We start from the raw sequence: 16,136 nt of genomic DNA, 5'->3' as shown, positions 1-16,136 counted from the left end.
CTTGGCGCTCTGTGTCTTCCAGGAGCCGACACCCGCACTACCAGGACCCAGGATGCTGGGCCAGTGCTGGCAGATGCGCTCCGGAAATTCTTATTCGATCTGGATGTTGACGATGGCCTAGCTGCCCTTGGTTACTCTAAGGCCGACATCCCTGCTCTAGTGAAAGGCACGCTGCCCCAGGTAAGAGACATGGTGTGTGTTTCATTCCCTGCTGAGAAAGCCAGAGCTTCCAGAAAAAGGCATGCACCATTCGGGTGTGTTAGGGGGATGGAAATCCTGGGGTTCCCTGGCAGTACTCAGGTCTTCTGAGCACCACATAGTAATTCTCCCCTTTCCTAGTGGTAAGGGCCAAGGCCCCTTTGCTGTTATGTTCTTCCATAAAACTGTGGCTCCCAGGGAAACTTTCTCAGTGCAGCTGAAAGGATCCTTTATGAAAATTCAGGGCAAGCCCACCAGTGGCTCTTGAGCTGTGACTCTATTTTCCCTGTTCCCCATTTCTATTCGTCCAAGGGCCCCTGTAAAAACTATATGACGGTGTTCCAAAAGAACCACTAGTATTATTTTCCACTGAGAAAGAAAAAAAGTTACAGATACTACTATTTTGTGAATAGGCCTGTTCTCTAAATCAAAGCTGTTACCAAAATTGCTTCTAAATGAATTTGGGAAATTGTGTATTTTATACATATCTGTGTCACTTTGGGTCTTATTTATTTAAATGCTGCCAAAGAAAGAAACAGAGCTGCCATCCTTTATTCAATACAATCGTAGTAGTTGAAAAGTGTCCTCTGCAAAAGCTTTGGTAAAGAGAACTGATTCTAACAGACCAAATCCTATTTAATGCAATTCACCACCAAGGAGAGAGTTCAGAGCCCTGAGCTCTGATTGGTGGAGTGTATCCTGCTCCGTACCCTGAGAGATCTCTTATCTGCAAGCAATGTAAGTAACCAACTCAAGCTAGCATCTTCTGCCCCACCTTATCAGTGGCTCCAATGTTCACCTCACTCACATACAGAGGCAGGCGTTTGGCCTATTATCTAAGATGCCACCTGGGGTGCCTTCATTCCATGTCAGAGTGCCTGGGTTTAAGTCCCAGCTCCATTCCCATTTCCAACTTTCTGCTAATTTGCACTGTGAAAGGCAGCAGATAATGGCTCAAGTGCTTAGGGCCTTGCCATCTATATGGCAGACTCAAGTGGAGTTCCTGACTTCTAGCTTCTCCCTTATTCCTCTTTCTTTCTCCGTGTCTGTGTGTGTGTGTGTGTGCGCGCACACGCCTTTCAAATTAAACATTTTTTAAGAAAATAAAATCTATAAGATTGGATTCACAAACTTATATACTCTTATGTCCACGGGAACAAGGTAGGTAATCTCCACAAGCAAAATAATTTAATCCAATAGGGAGTGGTGGGGACTTGGCTGGCCCGGCAAGTGTGTGACCCATTTAATAGGATGAGCAGCTGTTCAGCTATAACTGATTATTAGAAAGCTGAAACGCAGGTCCTCAAGTTGATAGAGCTTCCAACTTTGAAGAGAAAAAAAAATCAACCATCTGGATATTTGACTTGAATTCCTTGGTTTCCCAATTTAAAAACAAAACATAGACCTTGAACTACCAGTTTCCCTTGCTTGCATTCAGAATCAGTGGATGCAGCTGTATCTAAATGTTAGATGATGACCACCCACTGGTGGAATGATATCAGCAAATTGTCCAAAGTTGTTATGAAAGCTTTTTTGGAAAATCCACTCCTGGGCCCTCTTCACGCAGCATGGAGGAAAGAGGCAGGAAGCGAAAGGGCAGCTGAGATGCATGTTGGAGAGTTTTATACCTCTCTGGACATGGGGGGCAGGTAAAAGGGCTGTGTATGCCCTAATTAGGTAAGGAATGTCCATTCAGGTGTGTCATTAATCCCAGCAGGCCAGTGACATAACTGGTTCCTGTGACCCCTCCTGGTCCTGGCCTAGGCGACATGCCAGGTCTGGAGTGGAACCTGCCCCTTGCCTCCAGTGCTCTGGGTAGCCATCACTAAAAATATAAATGGATGAGAAATATAAATGAATGAGCTTCAAAATACAACACAGTCCTTGAACTAACTCATAAATCCTTAGTTCTAACCATTAAATCTAAGGAACTAAATACCCCCCAAAACCCACGACTTAATAGAAACTTTAGTTCCATGAGAGCAAGAATCTGTCTGCTCATCCAACCTTTGTTGTATCAAACACAAATTTGTTCACTGAAAACAGGCCTACAACCCTCTCTGTCCAGGTGAGCTTAATGCCAAAACAGTAGTCAGTTTTTGACAAGCTTCCTAACACAAAGAGGACTCCACTGAGGATGTGGGTGTCCAAGGATATAAGGTGGGTGGTCACCATGACTTTAATGTTCTGCAAAAGAACTTCCTAAAAGTTTCACTAGCTTAGTCCAGGAAAGAGTCCAGAAGAATGTGTTTTTCTACCTCTGAGAATCACATATCCGTGATTCTTAGATGAAACTGTGTAAGATATATTTGTTTGTTTTGAGAGGCAGAGATAGACTGAGACCTCTCGTCCCACCCATGATTGACTCCTCATAATCCAAGTCTTCCCTGTGTGTGGCAGGTGCCCTCCTGCTTGGGCCATCACCCACTGCTTGCCAGACTGTGCATTAGCAGGAAGCTGGAATCAAGCCGAAACTCCAACGCAGACACTGATATGGGAGCAGGCATCCCAAGAAGCAACTTAACTACTGAACCAAATAGCCTCCCCCAGACTTTCACATTCAAGAGGTTTTTTTCCCCCCCACATGTGGCAGCAGATAGAGACTAACATTTGAGATCATCCAAACACCAAGTTAATTGGGAGTCATTCTGGATGCTTCCATGTATATGTGATATTGGGAAATCAGACAGCCAAACCTTCCTTACACAAAGTAAATGTATTAGTTTCACAAGAGGTAAGAGCTAAGTGAACTCTTTTGAATGTTAGCCCTGTCTTAGAGTCAGAAGCCTGCTTTTCCTCCAGCTGCATTTATATTGCAGTGCCAAGGTGAATGTTGCCCTTCTTTTTCACCTTTGATTAAATTTTCATAATTAGGAGAAGCCTAGTTGATTTTAGTTAATACTAGTTCCACATGAAGTCAATGTGGTTGTAATACATAGTCACAAGTACTTCAAGATTCCTAAGGTATTGGAGGAAATCTTAGAAATGAGCTTGTCTGCTCTGCAGATGAAGAACTACTATGGAGTTTTAGTTTCGGTTTTTGGCCTCAGTGAGAATGTTACGGGATCACTACGGCAACATCCACAAAATGTTATACAGCTAGTAGACTAATCTTCACTTATTAGTGTCCACAGGGTTTAAGGCAGTGAAAAGGATATCCTGGTTCCTGCAAAGAATACTGCTAGAAAGGTTATTCCATGTGGTCAGCGTTTGATAAAGGAGCTTTTATGTTCAGCAGTGAGCACTCAGTTTTCTCTGGAACGAACAACCAGGCCAGTATTCTTGACCAAGCACGACAGCTTGTCTTGGTGGCAGCTAATAGCTGTGCTGTGTCCCGAGGCTTCCAACTGCCACAGCCAGGCCACAGAGGGAGCGGGCAAGAGTAAATTAATCATCCAAGCTGGATTTCTGAAACCCCTGAAAGAAACATTTACGTTGCAAATCAAAACATTTCATTACCGAGGAGCGCTGGCTACGCAAATGAGCACTTCCTCCCCCCGGTAGAAAGGCCAGCTGAAATGTTATTTTATGAATGTGCTAAAAGTAGAAGTCTGGATTTATGTCAGTGCCCATGTTAATTATTTGTTCTTGTTTTTCATGCCTCTGAAAGATAGCACATTTCTTGACATTTCCCAACTCCAAGATGATTTAGCTTTCATCTGGCATAGCCACCATGTGAGAGTCATGCCACAGACTCTGTACCCTTGCCTAGTTAACCATTCACTCAGATACTTGGGAGAGTCCTGAGCTGCTTCTCCAAAGATAAACAAGATCCTGTTAAGGGCTTTTGAGCTCCTCAGATGAGACACCCCTGTCATAACAGAATAATGGGGCAGTCATAGCAAAGCTGAACCTCAGGGCTTGGGTTTTTTTTAACCCTTTAACAAAGAGTTATTTTATTTTTTTTATTTTAATTTTTGAATTTTATCATACAATTCTGTATAGTCTGGGGTTCCCCTCCCCTCCAATATCTAATCGCTGACTGATTTTTCCCATATGGACACAACAGTACATTTCTTCATAAGTAGCTACAATCCCATCAGTCTGCATTTAAGTGTACCAGGACACTGCTGGTACAGACACTGTCAGACAGTCCATCATCCCATTGTCTAGATATATCCAACTCTTCATTGGGAGTCCAGCTTTTGTTTGAAAGCAGAGATGCATGTTGTATTGTGTCTTCACTTCTGGATATGGTATTCTCCATTACTCTATCACTATACATTGCAATTTCATGATGGTTTCCTTTTTATTTTTATTTGAAAGAGAAAAGTGAATATATGGAGAGAGGGAGACAGAGGGAGAGAGAGATCTATTTGCTGGTTCTTTTCTCAAATGTCCGCAGCAGCTGGGACTGGTCCTGAAAAAAGCCAGAAGCCTTAACTTCCATCCTGATTTTCCATGTGCTTAGCAGGGGCCCAAGCACTTATGCCACCCAGGTGCACCAGCATAGAATTGGAAGCGGAGTAGATGGGATTCAAACAAGCATTTATATAGCAGGTTGGCTATTGAAGGCTGCAGTCCAACTCTCTGGGCCGTTAACACTGACCCTGAAATTTTGTATTTAATATCTGAAAATCAAACAGAAAAGAAGGGAAGAGCTCTTCCATTAACTGGCTTATTACCTAAAGGCTTAAGACCAGATCTGGAGCTGGGAACCAGGAACACAACTTGGGCCCCATATGATTAGCAAGGGCCAAGTACTTAAGCCATCGTCTGCTGCCTCCCTGGGAGTGCATTAGCGGGAAGCTGGATCTGAAGAAGAGCCAGGACTCCTACCTGCACACTCCAGTGTGGTGTGTAGGTGTCCCAGGCAGCAGCTTACCCAGTGCAGCAAACACCCACCTAGGAACTTCACTCCTGACCCTGCCACAGGACACACAGCAGTGAATGGTCTCTGCCTTCTTCACAGGGATATTCAAAATTCCAGAGCACAAAGACATCCAACAGAATGGAGCAAAACATTTCCAAGCTACTTATCTGACTAAGGATTAAAATCCAGAATATGTTAGGAATTTTAAAAAATTCAGCAACAACAACAACAACAACAACAACAAAAACAACCAGTCAAGAATTGGGAAAAGGATCCGAATAGATAGTTCTCAAGAGAAGAAATACAATTGGCCCACAGATCTGACAAAATAATATTCTGCATCACAAGCCATCTGGGAAATGCAAATCAAAACTACAATGAAATATTGCCTTCCTCCCCTCCCCCGTAAGACTGGCTAGTCTCAAAAAGACAGAAAATGTTATACACTATTGGTAGTGGGGATATAAATTAGTACAACCACTGTGGGAAACAGTGTGGAGATTAAAAAAAATGAAAAACGAAACTAGAAATATGGATCCAGAAGCAAGAAATGATTGTATCAAAGAGATAATTGCTCTACTATGCTTACTGCAATACTGTTCACAATAGCCAAGATATGGAATCAACCAAAGTGCCCATCATCAGATGCACGATTAAAGCAAATGTGGTATTTATGCACAATGGAATGTTAATCAGCCATAAAAAATGAAGTCCTGTCATTTTCAGCAAAATAGTTGGAAGTAGAGGACACCATGTTAGGTGAAATAAGCCAGATACAGAAAGACAGATATCACAAATGGGTACCAAATCAGAGTTACATCAAGGGAATAAGTTTCTAGCAGTATACAACATAATAGAGAAACTACAGATCAAGACAGCTTAGTGTCTATTTCTTCAGCAAGCCAAGAAGGAAGCTCCCAGCCTCAATCATAATGTCAAAGAAGAGGAAATGTAGATGCTCTGTGCACCAGTTGAAACGCCACACCACATATTGAAATTGTCACACTGTAGCCCATGAACAGGTGCACTTATTGCTGATTTTCTTAATTCCTCAGGGTCTCTAAAACGCTTGCGAGAATGTACATTTTGCCCTGGTCACACCCTTTCTCTACAGCGTTCTCTCATGTGTTCACCTGTCCAGCCTTCCTTCTGTTTCTTTTTAAATTTATTCTGTAAGTTGTGGTAAAATATACATAAGTGTTATCATCTGACCATTTTAAGTGGCAATTCAGTGCCATCAAGGATATCCACAATGTACAATCACTGTTAACTATTCTCAGAATTTTGTTTCAATCATCCTGAACAGGAGCTCTTATACACGTTAAACCATAACCCCTCTGGATATGCCTGTCATCAGGATAGTTTGTATAAGTGAACTCTTACAATAATCCTCCTTCTGTGATTGATTGGCTTTTTTCAGCATAATGTCTTCAGGGTCCATTCACAATGCAGCAGGCATTAGAATTGCATTCCTTATGTGGACGAATCATATTCCATTGGATGATATACCACGTCCGCTTATGCACTCATCTGTTGATGGACATTTGGGTTGTTTCCACCAGGGGGCTAATATGCCCAGTGCTGCTGTGCAGTGTGATGTCCAAGTATCTATTTGAGTCCCTGCTGTCAAGTCTTTCATCTATATACCTAGCAATAGCATTGTTGAGCCAGACAGTAATTCTGTGTTTAGTTTCCTGAGGAAATACTAAACTACCATCCACAGGGGCTGAACCCTTTAACCTTTCCATTTACATAATATTTCTAGTGTCTCTACATCCTTGCTAACACTTGTTATTTTCCTTTATTAAAAAGTTTTATTATTTTTTGAGAAAACTTTTTTTAAGATTTATTTCTTTTTATTGGAAAGGCAGATATACAGAGAGAAGGGGAGATAAAGATTATCTGTCCATTGATTCACTCCACAAGTGGACTCAATGGCCAGAGCTGAGCCAATCCAAAGCCAGGAGCTCTTCTGGGTCTCCCACATGAGTGCAGGGTCCCAAGGCTTTGGGCCATCTTCGATTGCTTTCCCAGGCCACAGGCAGGGAGCTGGATAGGAAGTGGAGCATCCAGGATATCCAGGATATCCAGGACTGGCACCCATATGGGATTCCCAGCACATGCAAGACAAGGACTTTAGCCACTAGGCTACTGCATAGGGTCCATTGAGAAAACATTTTAAATGTGCATTAGGGTCAAAAGCTATTGGCTCCATTAAAATAAAGGGAGGCCATCAAATAAAAGGCGGAAATACAGCTGTCCAGTAGGAAAACAGTCATGTGCGTAAACAATAATCAAGGGAAAACATGTTCAGCCTCACTCATGTAAACCGTTAAACAGTCACAAAGGCAGATACTACTAAAAATAGTAACATTTAATTCTTATCAATTTGTTGGGCTATTTTTTATTTTCTTAATAGCCAGCCTAACGGGTGTGAAGTGGTATCCCATTGATTTGCATTTCTAACATTAATGATGTGGAGCATCTTTTCAAGTTTATTGACATTTACATACTTACTTTGGAAAAATATCTGTTCATCTCCCTTGCTCTTTTTTTTCAGCTGAGTTAGGAGTGCAGGGCAAAGAGGATGTTATTGAGCTATACAAATAGTTTTTATATTCCAGTGATTAATCCCCTGTCACATCTGTGATTGGAAGGCATTTTTTTTTTTTTTGCTGTATTGTGGATTTTTTCACTCTCTTGCCCACCAAGACTCAAAAGCTTTTAATTTTTTTTTAAAGATTTATTTGTGTTTATTGGAAAAGATTTGGTTCACTACTCAAATAGCCTCAACAGCTGGAACTGAGTTGATCCAAAACCAGGAGCCAGGAGCTTCTTCCAGGTCTCCCATTTGGGTGAAGGGTCCCAAGGCTTTGGACCATCCTCAACTGTTTTTTTCCAGGCCATTAACAAGGACCTTGATGGGAAGTGGAGCAGCCAGTACATGAACCAACACCCATATGAGATGCCAGCCAGCACCCAAAAGTGGAAGATCAGCCAATTGAGCCAATATGTCAGCCCCAAGTTTACTTTTTGATGTGGTGGGCCAGTTTCTTGTTTTTTTTTTTTTTTAATCTGCTGCCTGTGCTTTTGGTGTCCCAGCCAAGAAGTCACTACCGAATCCAAAGCCGTGAAGTTTTTCCTCTGTTCTTCTAAGAGCTTTAGAATGTTGGCCTGTTGCAATAAGACTGTAGATTAATTTTGAGTTGATTTTTTAAAATACATTCTCCTTCTTTCCATTCCTTCTTTCACTTTACAAATCCTCATTGAGATTCACCATAGACTTTGCTTTGCATGAGACACAGAAAGAAAGGAAATAAGGTTGCATTTGTGTTGGGTTCTAGAGAAGGGAAGACAGGCAGTGGACATCTGTTAATAAGATAATGGGAGTAAAATTATTCCAGAGAAGGATTGGTGGGTTTGCAGGAATGCCTGGGAAGTAAGAGAGAGCCACCTCTGGGTACCAGGGGCGAGATCTCCACTGAGAACAGGGAAGCCATGCAGACTGGAAAATTCTTGCCAATGCAGACCAGGGGAACATCTCTGGGACAGGGTCAAGGTCAGCATCCTGTTACTCTGAAAAGGGATGAAGGACCACTGAAGGAAGGGTGAGAGTCGAGGTGTGAAGCAAGGCCTGATCAGAGCTGTGAGATGCCAGCAAGAGATGATCCCAGAACAGAAAACCCAGGAATGATGTGATCTGATTTAGAGGAGGAACAAAAAGTACTCTAACCTCCAGTAGGCATGGATGGAGCAAGAGTGAAGACCTCTGCATGGCTTCCAGCAGACAGGCACCCCAGGACTTTAGTGCCTTAAGTGATACAGGGAAGGTGAGAAGTGCTTGGACTAGGGATTGATTGTGGAGACTCATGATGGATGAACTTGCAGAGTGAGGGAAAGTGGACTCAAGGCTGGCTACTGGGTGTCTGCCCAAGCTGCTGGCTCTCATTTCTAAGATGAGGAAAGTGGGAGGCATGGGGAGAGACAGTTCTGTGTGCAAATGTAGTTGGAGATATTGTAGTCCCTTGTGGCCATCCTCGAATTCAGCAGCCAAGTAAGGAGCCCCTAACCAACTGCACCAAGTCCTCTGGTGGGCTCAAGGCAGAGAGCAGTGCAGTGGCCAACCAGCCCTGGTACGCAGCCTTCCTCTTACCAGGTGTGCTCCCAAACATCTGCTTGTCACCAGAAAACAGTCACAGAGACTCAGGAAAACAGAAACCCCCAAATGGCACATTTCTTTATTTTCTTTAGGTTCTGGGGGTAGTTACAGCACTGATTTTTAGTCCCATGTTCTAAGGATAAAGAGGCAGTATGAATAATTCCAGGATGTGGTGATTGTCATCACAGACTCGATTCCTAGCAATCACTGGAGAAATTAAGCCAACCCCTGGACCAGCTGGTTAATAAAAAAATAAAATAAAATAGGCATGTATTACTTGTTATGCCCTACCTAAAAGTTCATGCTCTACTGTAGTCCTTTAGAATATACCTCAAGTCCAAATTACAAATACGTGGTCTTAGAATTCAAGCACACCCAGCTGTCTTCCTTGGCAGCTCTCACTGTGCTGGCAGTGAACTGCACAGAGAACATGGTTGGGGTCATTGACTAACCCAGTTGGTCATCATAACTGGTGCTTTCCCCAAGGCTGGTTTGCCTCTGCAACTTTACAACCTTCTGCTGATGGCAGAAGGCAAGGAGCAATGGGAAAGAGGCATGACCTGATTGGTATGCCTCTGAATTGGACATGACCTGGTATGAGGTGCCCAAAATGTGGCTGCTGTTGGGTTGTTCTCTGATGACAGAATTAATGTGCATCATTCAACAGCTTTTAGAAACTGTCTTCCTGAAGTCCAGGGTGAGTGCTTTTACTTACTCTTGCAGGAACGAGTCACCAAGCTTGCACCCCGTCCCCAGTCGGAAGAAGACCTGTCTGCTCTGTTTGAAGCATCCATGAAGCTATACTGATCACCACTGCAACTGATTTAAATCCCTCTTGCCATCGCAGTTCTCAAAGCACGAGTTGATCCAGATAATGTGCTGTCTTTCCATCTCCACACATAACTTGCCTGCCACATGTTTGAATGCTAGATAATGATGGCCACAGAGTCCAGCCATTTCCAGAAACTCTAACTGGACAGATGCCTGCTGTGTCAGATTCCAGGGCCAGACTTCAGGGTGTAATGTTCACACTCCAAACCCCAAAGAATGCTCTAATCTGTTCTCTTACTCCCTGCTCAAACAGGTGAAATTCAGACTTTCTCTGAAGTGTAAAATTATGTGTTCTGAGGTGGGCATTGCCACTTGCAATGCCAGCATCCCATTTAAGAGCACTGGTTCCAGTCCCAGCTGCTCTGTTCATGGTCTGGATTCCTGTAAATGTCTCCTATCAGGCAGTAAGTGATGACACAAGTAGTTGGGCCCCTGCCACCCATGTGGGTGACCTGGATGGAATTCTAGCCTTCCAGCTTCAGCCTGGCCCAGCCCTGACTGTCATGGGTGTTTAGGGGATGAACATGTTTGTGGATAGACACTATTTCAGTCTCTCTTTCAAGTAGATTGAAAAAAATAAACACTTTCTAAAGTTTTAAACAACATGCATGACTACAAAGTCTGCATGACTACAAAGGTAATTCCTAGAAATATCATTCACAAATATATCAAGAAATATGACAAGGGAATTTGTGGCCATGCATTTTTAATAAAGACAAGATACAACTCAAATATTCATTAATAACATGCATAAATAAATTGCTGCATTATCAAGCAGCATAATGCTATAATGTTATTAATAAGGATATATTAAATATGTTAGAAATATGTCTATTAATTATTGAAAACTGGCAAAAATAAGTTATGGAGCAATCATTAATATGGTCTTATTTTACTTTTTCTTTTATACATTAACATATATGTCTATATAAACATGGAAAACATACATGCCAGAATATGAAAGATTTTGCCTAGAAAGATTGTATTTGACATGTGATAAAATTAAGAGAAAATATTCACTTTGTATTTTGTACTTCCGTTTTTATTTTGTAAGCGTCTAAGTTGCTTGGGTCTGTTACAATAGGCATATGTTACTTTTCTAATTCTACAGGAGAGGGAAAAGTAAGAAAATTATTTTAATGCTTTAACTCAGATTCACCTTACTTAAAAAAATAATAGTAACTGACTTTTGAGAGATAGAAAATAAATTTAAAAGGTGTAAAATATTAGGGATTAGTTCTCTGGTAAATAAATTGTTCTTTTGAGAAAATTGCCCAACATCATACGTAAGTAATTCCCTCTTTGGACAGATGCTTTTGGTGCTCAGAAGAAATTATTCTGAAAGCAAGCAATTTGGCAGTTTATAGATGTCAGCCATGAAAACAGATTTTCATAGCCTGGTGACCCGCCTCCTGCAACTTAGCCTCCTACAAACCCACAGACCACTTTTCTTCTCAAATGTTAGGACACGAAAGTTTGCCTGCCCTAGCACTGGCAGTGTGAATCTGTGTACTGGGAGATTTACTCAACTTTTAAGTAGTTAGTCTCAACCTTTTTAATAAATAATATATGATTATGTCAGAATTTTTTTTAAAGCAACTGAAGGAACTGTTACTGTGCCATCCAACTTGCCTTGGTGTCCTGCATCTCTAGGCCAGTCTTTACATTATAAAGATTTTAAAATAATATTTAAGGGGCCTCAAATTATACATATATAATGTGTCCATTACCAAAAACAAGTAATAGAAATAAACAAAAAGAAAATGCTGGTTCATATGGTATTACTCAAATGACAGCTACTGTCAAACGTTTTGGAAGCCTAGATATGTATAGTCAGCTACATTGACTCATATGCATGCATTTGTACTTAGGAGTGATATCATCATGCTATAATTTTAAATTCATAGAACAACTAAATTCTTTGTATCAAGGATCCCAAAGCAAGAACGAAACAGTACCCACAAAATTATAGCTACATCTTACAGGTGATTTAAAATTCCTTCCAGCTTTTCAGAAAAATTCATAGAATCCAGTTCCCAGAATGTGTGAGTGAGGCAGCAAAGGACAGCTAAACTCTGCCAATCTGAACTTTGGTAAAAGTTGCTAATGGTCTTGAGATTACATTTGGCACAAATAGGAAGTTACTTCAGAAAGTTTATGGGGAGATGAGATTAAAAGATAAGTATATTTTGGTGCAAAATTTTTTAAAAGATTTATTTATTTATTTATTTATTTATTTATTGGAAAGTCAGATATATAGAGGAGAGACAGAGAGGAAAATCTTTCATCCAATGGTTCACTTCCCAAGAGGCCACAATGGCTGGAGCTGAACCAATGCAAAGCCAAGAGCCAGGAGCTTCTTCCAGGTCCCCCACACACATGAGTGCATGGTCCCATGGCTTTGGGCCGTCCTTGATTGATTTCCCAGTCCACAAACAGGGAGCTGTATGGGAAACGGAGCTGCTGGGATTAGAACCACTGCCCATATGGGATCCTCATGCGTTCAAGGTGAGGACTTTAGCTACTAGGCTACCTCACTAGGCCAAGTACAAAACCATTTTGAAATACAGGAATAGTTATCATATGCAATTCCATGGTTGTTTTGCCGTATTCATAGAGGCTATGCATATATTTCCCCTCTCCCTCACCCCACACCTCCCAAAAAATGTCCAGACATGTTAGAGAACTCTTTTTTTTTTTTTAGATGTATTTATTTGTATTAGAAAGGCAGATCTACAGAGAGAAGGAGAGACAGAGAGAAAGATCTTCCATCCATTGGTTCACTCCCCAGTGGGTGCAACAGCCAGAGCCAAGCTGATCCAAAGCTGGGAGCTAGGAGCATCTACCGGGCCTTCCACACAGGTACAGGGTTCCAAGGTTTTGGGCCATCCTTGACTGCTTTCCCAGGCCACAAGCAGGGAGCTGGGTTGGAAGTGGAACAGCTGGGACATGATCGGGTGCCCTGATGGAATCCTGATGGATGCAAGACAAGGATTTAGTCACTAGGCTATCCCTCTGGGCCCAGGTTAGAGAACTCTTATAAAACAGCCATTTCTCAGTGTCTGATGGGTTTTGTTCCAGGCTCTCTCATCTCTATACTCTATACCATGGAAGGTCAAGTTTCTTATGCGAAATGGCACAGTACTTCCTTAGAACTTACTCACATATTTCTATGTACTTTAAGGCGTTCTAGATTTCTCATAATATTTAATACAATGTAAATGCTAGGTGAACAGCTGTTGTGTTACCCACAATTACAAGGTAAAGGTTCTGCATATGTTCAGTACAAACACAATCATCATAGGCCTAACTGCATAGAACATCAACAACACAAAAGTGATGAGTTTTCAAGCCAAACTCCTGGGTCCAACTCTTGACTCTGGCTTCTGGCTCATGCACACTCTGGGATGTAGCAATAATGGTCTAACTAGTTGGGTCCCTGCCACCAATGTGAGAGCTATGAATTGAGTGCTAGAGAGAGGTACTGAAGAGCTGGGAAATCTTGGGAAACCACAATGGGTTATGCCCAAAACATTGCATTTGATTCGCATGGACTTAGCTTAGTGTTCAGCAGAGGGCAAATTCAAGTTTTGCTACTTAAAACTTCCTAGAAATTTTAAAGAATATTTCTGATCCATAGTGTCTTTAATCTTAGATGGGAAAGCTGCAGATAATAAGAGATATCTGGTCTATCCTACAATGTGCTATGACATCATTAGGAGAGCATTATACTGGGGGCAAAAGCTCTGTGGTTTGCTCCAGTCTTGTCTGAGTCTTTACTCAACCAAACCCTCTTTTAGCCTAATAAGCTTGACTAGATCTTACATGTTACCTACTGCTTGAGAGATTTTAGGTGAGGAATGTAGTGAAGTAAGTTCAGATATAAAAATGCACTCTATCTCATTTAAGTGTTTTATGCCTTTCCTACCAGTAGCCAGATGTTGCCTGAATGTGACCCACCAAAAGTCTGGTATTCATATTGATGATGACTCTGTATAGGAAGAACTTAAAGGTCAAGCATGAAGAAACAGATTTAGGAAGCGTTCATAGCTTTTTTCTTTTGATGCCCATCCTTTTGGTCCTAAATTTGAAAATATGTAGTTTATGACTTACCAACTATTGAAAGGGTTTGAGAAGGTTATGCACATTTCTTTTTTTTTTGTATATATATATTTTTATTTTAACAATCGTTACATGGTTAATTCGGGCAAAGGGTCAAGGGCTACAGGAAAGTGGGTAAGACTATTATTTCCAAATTGTTTCCTTCATATATCTGAGGTAGAGGGGGATATTGAGGGAGAAGCCCCACCTGGTTTCCCACCCACCCCAAGTCCCGCATGTGGGGCATACTCCGAGATACTCGTTGAAGTGGTTTCAATAGGTCACCAGTTTTGAAATTGCTGCCAATCTTGCCTCTCCAAACACGATGAGGTTGTTGAAAAATCCATTAATTGACATTGTCCATCATAGCGTCTCTATTTGCCCGGTATTTTGTTGCCAACCTATAGCTGAGGTGGTTGAATAACTTGTTCCATCTTCTGTCCCTTCATGGTTAGGGTTCTGAGTCTGGCATTTCAATTGGGGAGATCACCAAAGAAACTTTGTCTGAGGTGTTCCCAGGCCAGATACTTGTATGCACCAGCAAGCACAGGGCCCAGCACAGTCCATCACACGGTCAGCTGGTAGTTTCAATTGCTGGGTTGGTTCCGTTTTCAGCCCCGCCTTCTACTGGAACCAATGGGTGTTGCAGTCTAGCCTGGTTCTGCACAGCACATACTTGGTCTTCACCTAAACCAGTGGGAGCTGCATCCTGATGAGACCGGCCCACAATAACCCCCACCAGGCCAACCCCCTACCCTGGTTTGCCAATATATGTGGCAGACCAGTCCAATCTGATCCACATCCCCCCTGGTTCTCATACATGGCAAATGACATTGAAGCTTGGATCCATCTACCCAGCTCAACAGTCAAGCCTTCATGGGTGTGGTTGAGTGCCTCTCTGTCTAGCTACCCCAGCCCTCGTCCTAGTTCTCGTGCCCTCTCGTGGCAGTGGTAACCCAAGAGGGGGGAACCCACTATTTCCCTCCCAGGTCTCTCACTCCTGGATTGTGCACTTTCCAGGTGGTTCTGCAGTTTAACTTGACAGGATTAGCCCCCAGTGCCAGTTTCTGCCAGCTGATGCTACGGCTATGCCCAAACAGCCCTCTCCCATTCTAATTGTAGGTTGCACCCATAGGAACAATCAACCCATCCTGGCTTTTCCCTGGTCTAGTCCACATGAGGCGCACAGGTGTTGTAGCCCTGCTTAGTCTGGTCTGCCCCCATCCCAGTTCATGCTCTTCAGTGGGAGTAGCTGTCCAGCAGAGGAACCACCCCTTATTCCCCCGCTGGCTCTGCCCCCTCCCTTCCTGTTTCTCATGTGTGCTGGATGGGCACTGCAATCACATCTGGCACAGTCAACCTCATCCTGGCATTCTGTATTGTGGACTGATTTTTATCGCAACCAAACCTGGCTCGACCCTTACTCTGTTCTGGTGCTCGGATTTGCCAGTGAAGATGATAACTGATTAGCCTGGTCTGCCCCCAATCCATGCCTAATGTATGCCAGTGGGAAACTTCTTGTGGCCTGCTCTGGGCTGTTTCCATTCATGCTTCTTGCGCTTACCAGTGGGGTCTGTGTCCTGCCAGAGGAGTTGCCCAGGCTCCTCCATCAGAACCTCTCCCAGTGCCGGATTTTGCGCATGCCAGTGGGTCCATGAGCCAGCCCTAGCCCAGTTCCTGACTAGCTTTCGACCCAAGCTGGTTCTTGTTGTTGGATATTTCAGCCCAGCCATGGCTCATCTAGTCCATTCCCACATACGGCTTACACATGGTTCAGTAGGGGTTGCGACCTAGCCTAATCCGTCCCACTTCTATCCTGGTCCTCCAGGAGCACCAGACAGTGCTGGGGTCTGGTCCAGCCTGGTGCGTCCAGTCCCTGTCCACACTTGTGCCAAGGGGGATTTCACTGTTACCTGATCAGAATGCAGCCCCGATTCCAGCCCACTTGCTCCTTGGCGGTAGCCTTAATCCAGTTAGTGTGTCTACTGGACAAGACCCGTGCCAAAGCTTTAGCATGAACTGGTATTTGGTGGT

General features: G+C 42.8%; 1 protein-coding gene across 2 annotated transcripts in view; it reads left to right on the top strand.

The window, feature by feature from the left end:
• Positions 1–10,569, top strand: part of ADHFE1 (alcohol dehydrogenase iron containing 1) — a 34,338-nt gene extending 23,769 nt beyond the window's left edge. For both annotated transcript variants that reach the window (XM_040995836.1, XM_040995830.1), the window contains 2 exons: positions 23–180; positions 9,894–10,569. In XM_040995836.1, the coding sequence (XP_040851770.1) occupies positions 23–180; positions 9,894–9,977 (242 nt within the window). In that variant the 3' untranslated portion in view covers positions 9,978–10,569. The remainder of the gene's footprint in view (positions 1–22; positions 181–9,893) is intronic.
• The last annotated feature ends 5,567 nt before the right edge of the window (positions 10,570–16,136 follow it).

This window comes from Ochotona curzoniae, unplaced genomic scaffold (assembly GCF_017591425.1).
Source record: "Ochotona curzoniae isolate NIBS_2020 unplaced genomic scaffold, NIBS_Ocur_1.0 contig_1071, whole genome shotgun sequence".
Taxonomy (NCBI): domain Eukaryota; kingdom Metazoa; phylum Chordata; class Mammalia; order Lagomorpha; family Ochotonidae; genus Ochotona; species Ochotona curzoniae.
Note: the sequence above shows the minus strand (reverse complement) of the source record. Positions and strands in the feature narration are given on the sequence as shown.